At 34.7% G+C, this 9,022-nt stretch overlaps 1 protein-coding gene across 1 annotated transcript in view; it reads left to right on the top strand.

Moving 5' to 3' along the window:
* The window catches only part of CSMD3 (CUB and Sushi multiple domains 3), a 1,491,512-nt gene that overhangs the window by 1,126,721 nt on the left and 355,769 nt on the right, over positions 1-9,022 (top strand). Inside the window, exon 28 of the mRNA XM_010863441.1 lies at positions 6,115-6,306. Within this exon, the coding sequence (XP_010861743.1) occupies positions 6,115-6,306 (192 nt within the window). The remainder of the gene's footprint in view (positions 1-6,114; positions 6,307-9,022) is intronic.

A 9,022-nucleotide genomic window follows, 5' to 3' on the forward strand; every position in this document is an offset into this window, starting at 1 on the left:
ATTTGTGCTTACCTTACATATTTTTGTTAAGAAAAATCAAGAATGTCATACTTAAACCTAATAGAAAAAATGCAGATATTCATTTCAGCAATCAAAATTTGAAGTAATTTTAACTGAAGAAATTAATAAAATAAATATAAATTATCTATGTTAATAATTTGGTGGCAAATATATTATTTCTAATGCATAGCTTTTTAGATTTTATATATATAAAATAGTTGATAAGTTAAAATACTTTGTAGCAAAAAACACCCTGTGTTTATGTATATATATATATATATATAAAACAGCAAAAATAAAAGCAAATGAGAATTATTTATCATGAGAATTTATGTTCCATAAAATTAAACAATAAATGTCAAATGAAGATTCTTAACCTATTTTTACACATGTGCCTAATACTTACTATTTTCTAATATAATTGCTTTTAAATCATGCTAATTTTGTGAGATTATTTCAGTCCATGGCGTTTTAAATGGTTATTTATTTTCTTTAATGTCTATAGCTTTTGTTTTAATACATAAAACAAAAATGATTGATGCCAAAATAAATGTTTTTTTGCCTACCCACAAACACAGTGAATAACCAGTATAGAGATTAAACTTTGAATAAGTAAAGAAAATAAGACAATAGCATTCACAGCAAGTAATTGTTTCGGTGTATATTTAGCTAATTGCCTTTAGAATTGAAGTAATTCCAAGAAGAAAAATATTTGGTCTTTTACTAAACCCTATCATTCTCTATACTGTTTTAAAATCTTATTCCTAATTTATTTATTAATTAAGAGAAAAGACATAGTACACTTTTACCACATCTCTTCCTTCAAGTCAACCAGCCCCAAAGGCAAATGAATATTTTTACATTTTTAGCTGTCATATGCGGAGAAGGCAATGGCAACCCACTCCAGTACTCTTGCCTGGAAAATCCCGTGGACAGAGGAGCCTGGTAGGCTGCAGTCCATGGGGTCGCTAGAGTCGGACACGACTGAGCGACTTCACTTTCACTTTTCACTTTCTTGCATTGGAGAAGGTAATTGCAACCCACTCGAGTGTTCTTGCCTGGAGAATCCCAGGGACGGGGGAACCTGGTGGGCTGGTGTCTATGGGGTCGCACAGAGTCGGACACGACTGAAGCAACTTAGCAGCAGCAGCAGCTGTCATATTGAAGCCTTCTGATTTTAGTTACTAGGTTCCAATTTAAATCTTTAAGTATAGTAACTCTGATGATAGGGCCCAAACATCTTTTTTCTCTCAAATACTGGTAAGCCACAGTTATACTAACTGCATTCAATATTTGTGTAACATTGCTGTATGTACATTTTTACTTTTGAGAATGCTCATACTAAGCTTCAAGTTTTTTGCAGATGCAAGAGTCCAGCACATAGGAAGCCTCAACAATAATGACAAAAACAACAACAAAATTAACTGTTTTCATTATCTTTTATATCATTCTGCTTTTCAGTTTGAAAGCTGTAGCACATTTTACATTTATATCACTCCTTTCCAATAAAAACTTGCTTAGTGTAAATCTTATATGTAGAACATCCCAATCCACTTTTATATTGTAAAGCCATTTGATAGATCAGTTTTAGTGTTAGTGGAAACCATCCCAGAGCAATTCAAGAAAAACTTAATAACTGAGTTTATCACAAAAATTTACCAAAAAAGTGTCTATCAATATTAAAAGATTGTAGTTGCCAGACCCTGTAATCCCTGATGGATGTTCTGCTAAGGACCACTGATAGGTATTAGAGAACAAATCCACTTGGCAATTGGAACCATGCCCCTGCCCCCCTTCCCTCCATATTCTCCCATATGAGTTTGATTTTTATTCTATTATCAGCTAAAAATAACTCAAAAAATCATTTGAATATTTTAAAATAGACATGTTTATGCACACTATAGCATTTCTGTTTATGGATATACTCTGTATTTTTAATAATTTCTTAATGAGTTTTATTATATTTAACTGAGAAAGAAATTGTACCTCAAGAACAGTTAACAGGTAGAAGAGGACATTCTCCTGTATCATTTAAAACTTTGACTTCTGAAATCAGACTAACTGGGGTGTAAACCTTGGTTCTGCACTCTGATTTCTGTAATATTGAAAATGTTACTTAATCTTCCTAAACTTTAGTTTTTTCACCTCTAAAATATTTAAGAACAGTAATGGCACTTGACTGATAGGGTTGTTAGTAGAATGAAATGAATTATACATGTTAAGTCCTTGACCTTGGCTATTGCTCAGAAATGCTAGTTTATCAGTACAATGAAGCAACTGTAAGATTGCTGATGATGTATATAATGATACATGGTTTTAATTTAAGTGATAGGTAAAATGACATTTGTAGTCTACAATTTGTAACCTTTTTAAAAAGTAACACTGTAAAAATAACTTTCTTTCACTCTTTCCAAGAAGATATATAAAACAATTTGTTCTATTCATTTTGTGTATGTTATATATGTGTGTGCATATACATATTGGAGAAGGCAATGGCACCCCACTCCAGTACTCTTGCCTGGAAAATACCATGGACGGAGCCTGGTAGGCTGCAGTCCATGGGGTTGCTAAGAGTCGGGCAGGACTGAGCAACTTCACTTTCACTTTTCACTTTCATGCATTGGAGAAGGAAATGGCAACCCACTCCAGTGTTCTTGCCTGGAGAATCCCAGGGATGGGGGAGCCTGGTGGGCTGCTATCTCTGGGGTCGCACAGAGTCGGACACGACTGAAATGACTTAGCAGCAGCATATACATATATGTGTGTGTGATTATGTGTGTGTGTGAGTGTATATATATATATGAATCATTTTTTGTAATTTCAGCTTTTATGCATACCACAGGATTAGAGTGTTATTTTTTAAATTGATATAGTCCTCTTGATTCCCAAATGACTTGGAGAGTCGAAACCTTACAATATTTGTGTGAGATCCTCTGGTTCCTTTGTTGTGTATGTATGTGTATTAAACAAATGAGCTACAAAAAGAATGCCTGGTGTATTAAAACAGACTGATTGGTATATTGATGAAACTATGTATCTATGTATGTATGTATCTATCTATAGATACCTACCTACCTGTGTACCTGGTTATTAACCTACTAGGGATGTATGCAACAGAATTTCTTCATAGGTGCCACCACTACACAGTGTGAACAATTCAAAGTCTCTTCAGTTTTGTGTCTGCTTATTTCCCCGTTGTATTCCTAGCAGCCAACACAATGCCTGGAATATATTAAGTTAGTGAATAAATGAATAAATACTAGTTATGTGTCTGTAATCCAGCAATTTGTGTACTTTAATATGCAATTTAAAAAATAATGTATACAAATACTGAAGCCTACATTTATGAAAATGGTTTAATAACAGCTTAAATGAAAAAGTTAATACTTTCTTTGTCTTGATACTTAATTATCATATGCTTTAGAGTAAATCTGCTTTGTAGTAATTCAAAATAATTAAGCTGTTCCTATTCCATTAACCTGTATGATGTAGTTAATTATATTATTAAATCTGCCATATATTATATATATTAATAGAAGAACAGTTGTTTTCCTGTAGTACCATACCACTCTCCTCTAATGATTTTTTAAACTAAAATTTAGATAATTTTAGATTTCTATACAGTTGTCAGAAATAATAGAGATCCTGTATATCCTTTACCCAACTCCCTCCAATGGCATTTTCTTGTATAACCATAGCACAATATCACAACCATAAAATTGACATTGATACAATCCACAAACCTTATTCAGATTTCATTAATTTTACTTATGCTCCTTTGTGGGTATATGATTATTTTGTTTATATACTTCTATCAATAACCTCAGATATGCAGATGACACCACCCTTATGGCAGAAAGTGAAGAGGAACTAAAAAGCCTCTTGATGAAAGTGAAAGTGGAGAGTGAAAAAGTTGGCTTAAAGCTCAACATTCAGAGAACGAAGATCATGGCATCCGGTCCCATCATTTCATGGGAAATAGGTGGGAAAACAGTGGAAACAGTGTCAGACTTTATTTTTCTGGGCTCCAAAATCAGTGCAGATGGTGACTGCAGCCATGAAATTAAAAGATGCTTACTCCTTGGAAGGAAAGTTATGACCAACCTAGATAGCATATTCAAAATCAAAGACATTATTTTGCTAACAAAGTTTCATCTAGTCAAGGCTATGGTTTTTCCTGTGGTCATGTATGTATGTGAGAGTTAGACTGTGAAGAAGGCACCGAAAAATTGATGCTTTTGAACTGTGGTGTTGGAGAAGACTCTTGAGAGTCCCTTGGACTGCAAGGAGATCCAACCAGTCCATTCTGAAGGAGATCAGCCCTGGGTATTCTTTGGAAGGAATGATGCTAAAGCTGAAACTCCAGTACTTTGGCCACCTCATGTGAAGAGTTGACTCATTGGAAAAGACTCTGATGCTGGGAGGATTGAGGGCAAGAGGAGAAGGGGACGACAGAGGATGAGATGGCTGGATGGCATCACTGACTTGATGGACGTGAGTCTCAGTGAACTCCATGAGATGGTGATGGACAGGGAGGCCTGGCGTGCTCTGATTCATGGGGTCGCAAAGAGTCGGACACGACGAGCGACTGATCTGATCTGATCTGACGTAGATTTGATGACCACCACCAGAGGCAAACCACAATGCATTTCCATCACAAAGATACCTCTTTTGAGTTTTTTATAGTCATAGTGATCTCCTTCCATCTCCTCCCCCTACAATGTTTGGTAGCTAGTAATCTGTTTTCCTACTTTGTAATTCTGTCACTTCAAGAATGTTCCCTAAGTAGAGGCTATTGTATTTTTTTACTCATCATAATTGCTTTCAGATACACCTAAGATAGCCTATGATCAGCATTCCTTTTTTATTGCTGAACAATATTCCATGGTATAAACTTATTTTAATGATTCACCTATTGAAGGACATTAGGTTTGTTCTTAGTCCTTAGTTCTGACAAAGAAAACTCCTATGAACATCCATGTTCAAATTTTTACGTGAACACAAGTTGTCGTTTCACTGGGATAAATATGCAAGTGTACAGTTACTGGGTCATGGTAAGCATATATTTATTTTTTCAAGAAAGTTTCATCTTTCCAGAGTGACTGTACCATTTTACATTTCTACCAAAAGTGTATGTGTAATTCATTTTCTTTTTTTTTTTTGTAAGAATCTTCCCAGCATTTGGTGTTATCATATATATGTATATATATATATTTTATTTTAGCTAACTCGATAGGTATCTCATTGTGGTTTTAATTTGCATTTCTTTAATGGTTAATGATGCTGAACATCTTTTCATGTGCCATCAGGTATCCCCTTTATTGAAATGTTTTTTGCCAATTTTGTAGTTGGATTTTTTCTTCTTTTTTTTTTCCCCCAGTTCTAAGAGTTCTTCATATATTCTACATACTAGTACTTTGTGGTATATAGGCCAAGCAAATATATTCTTCTAGTTTGCAGCTGTCTTTTCATCCTCTTCACAATGTCTCTCACGGGGCATCAAAATAATGAATTTTGAGTAGATTTATTATTTAGCTACTAAAATGTCATGTTACTGCATGAAGCAAGTTAACAAATGAATTATTTATGAAAAAGCAATTTAAAAGTATTTATTGTGCAGGTATTTAAAAATTAGCAATATTTTTTCAAATATCAAATTGAGGTATTGTTGATTTACAATGTTATGTTAATTTCAGATGTAGAGCATAGATAATTTTTATATATTATATATGCAATATGTGTGTGTGCTCAGTCATGTCCAATTCTTTGTGACCCTATGGACTGTAGCCTACCAGGCTCTTCTGCCCAATGGATTTTCCAGGCAAGAATAGTGGAGTAGGTAGCCATTTGCTCTTCCAAAGGATCTTACTGACCCAAGGATTGAACTCACATCTCTAGCATTGCAGTCGGATTCTTTAAATGCTGAGCCATCAGGGAATTGTACCTCATTTAAAAAGCAACAAGGATATATTTGTATAGCACAGGGAATTATGACCCAGGCATTTTTAAGTTATTTTTTTAAAGATGTAGAAGCATCTCAAAGATGAGGTCTGGAACTTTGAAAGTGATTTTGGTTGGCATCAAAACTAAAAGTTTGTTTCTATTTGTTCATAGGTTCTGTTGCCACTGCGTGTCGTGACCCAGGGGTTCCCATGAACGGAACTCGAAATGGAGATGGACGAGAACCTGGAGACACTGTGGTTTTTCAGTGTGACCCAGGATATGAACTTCAAGGAGAGGAAAGAATAACCTGCATTCAGGTAGAAAATCGATACTTCTGGCAGCCCAGCCCACCAGTTTGTATAGGTATGAATTTAGAACAATTAAAATTTTATGCAACTGTGAAATGATGATTAAAAACTAGTTTCAGTGTTATTAAGAACGTTATTCTAGAATAGGTTCTAGATCTCAGAGGTCTATGACCTTCCAAAAAATGCACAAAATTGTAAATCATTATTTTTCCCCTGAGGAGAGAGTGGGTCTATAATTTCATTATATGCTTAGTGGTTTTAACACTCTTTTAAAAAAGTTAAGAATCAAAGTTCTTGAAAAACCTTCATCTTGCCTTATCTGCTACGTTGTTGTTCACTGTTGTTCAGTCACTAAGTTGTGTCCAACTCTGTGTGACCCCATGGACTACAGTACACCAGGCTTCCCTGTTTTTCACTATCTCCTGGAGTTTGCTCAAACTCATGTCCACTGAGTCATTGATGCCATTCAACCATCTCATCCTATGTCACCCTCTTCTCCTCCTGCCCTCAATCTTTCCAGAATCAGGGTCTTTTCCAATGAGTAGACTCTTTGCATCAAGTGGCCAGAGTATGAGGCTGCCAAAGTATGTATTATCTGCCAAACAAATGTAGTTATCCAACACTTTTAAAATTTAAAGAACAGATTCAGACACTGTATTTGAAATGGGTCATATTTATCTTGCCTCTCTAATGGCTATTTCTTCTAAGAAAGAAAGTTGTATCAGAATTTAAATTTGAGTTTTAGGGCTTTGATTTTTCCTTCAATCCATGTATTCCAGATCAGTTTTTATTTTGATGATCTAAGGATTTGCAACCACTTGGTTCATACTTCCAACTCTCTGTCTTTTGTTTCCATGCCCTGTTCTTGAATCTTCAGGTTAAACTCTTGAAAATCAAGACACACATTATTTCTTTACCAAGTGTGAGAAAAACTTTATACCACCTTTAGAATGAAAATAGTGAGAAAATATGCTGTGTAATCTTAACAAAAAAAGATCTCATCATTAAGGTTCTTATATTCAACTAATTCAGTCTCAAACCTGTGGTTCAAGTGCTTTTAAATTGGTGTCATCTAGAATATGTAATGCATTTTGACTGAAATTTGTATTGTCTACTCAAAACTTTATTTATATGCATATCCTTTCCTTTGGTACACTGTAAGCAAGTAGAGAGAAGATTCCATTTCTTGTTCATTGTATTTCTTCTAGAATGCAAATTTAGCACATTCAGGAGAGAAAGACTTATTTTTGTTCACTTATATCTAACTCATAAATACATTTTCACTAATTATTTCACAGAGTCACATGATAATAGGGAATGAGTGTTTAGTACTTAAGCACTCAATTATTCAGATTTATTTTATTCATTTTGTATTTCTTATGCATGAGATGGAAACTCAAATTCATAAGTGTGTCCTACACGTTGTTATAGACATGGAGGATTTAGCATTAAAATAATATAGAAGAGTTCTCTGTTTTTGTGAACCTACTCCTAGTAAAGTGAAAACTAAACAGTCTGGATTTTCATATCACATATTTTGCATTTTATAGTCTGGAATTAACAAAAAGCACTCAATATGGAAAATGAAACATATCTAAAGACTCAAACCAGCCAGGGTTTGACTTCTAGGTATTTCTAGACTTCTGTAGAAAATGGGGCAGATGATAAGGACAAAGCTTATTAAAGTGGCTGAAAAAAATGCACAGAATAAGTGCATACCTTGAGCCACTTCACATTTAGCCATATTTCCCTTTACAATTTATTATTTCCATTTATACCTATGTTGCTCACTATGCATGTATCACTGAAAGATTCTAAATAATCAAATATCTATTACTTTGCATTTTATTATAACTTCACTCATAAATGCAGACAAAAAATACAAGGAAAACATGCTTTCAAAGGAAAGACTGAAACAGTGAAATGTTCATTTATTTGTGTACTGCACAGATTATCTAGAAAATGCCAATTAAACAAAAATACCACATTCCAATTAATTGGAATCTGACTGAGCATCTTGTAAAGGGCGTCTGTGTAAAGAGAAAATGACAGAACTTCAGAAACTTACTTGGAATTTCTTGATTTATTGTGATTTTTTTTCAATTTATTTAATTTTTAAACTTTACATAATTGTATTAGTTTTGCCAAATATCAAAATGAATCCGCCACAGGTATACATGTGTTCCCCATCCTGAACCCTCCTCCCTCCCCGTACCATCCCTCTGGGTCGTCCCAGTGCACTAGCCCCAAGCATCCAGTATCGTGCATCGAACCTGGACTGGCATCTCATTTCATACATGATATTTTACATGTTTCAATGCCATTCTCCCAAATCTTCCCACCCTCTCCCTCTCCCATAGAGTCCATAAGACTGTTCTATACATCAGTGTCTCTTTTGCTGTCTTGTACACAGGGTTATTGTTACCATCTTTCTAAATTCCATATATATGCATTAGTATACTGTATTGGTGTTTTTCCTTCTGGCTTGCTTCACTCTGTATAATAGGCTCCAGTTTCATCCACCTCCTTAGAACTGATTCGAATGTTTTCTTTTTAATGGCTGAGTAATACTCCATTGTGTATATGTACCATAGCTTTCTTATCCGTTCATCTGCTGATGGACATCTAGGTTGCTTCCATGTCCTGGCTATTATAAACAGTGCTGCAATGAACATTGGGGTACACGTGTCTCTTTCCCTTCTGGTTTCCTCAGTGTGTATGCCCAGCAGTGGGATTGCTGGATCATAAGGCAGTTCTATTTCCAGGTTTTT

Source organism: Bison bison, unplaced genomic scaffold (genome assembly GCF_000754665.1).
Source record: "Bison bison bison isolate TAMUID 2011002044 unplaced genomic scaffold, Bison_UMD1.0 scf7180017864491, whole genome shotgun sequence".
Taxonomy (NCBI): Eukaryota; Metazoa; Chordata; class Mammalia; order Artiodactyla; family Bovidae; genus Bison; species Bison bison.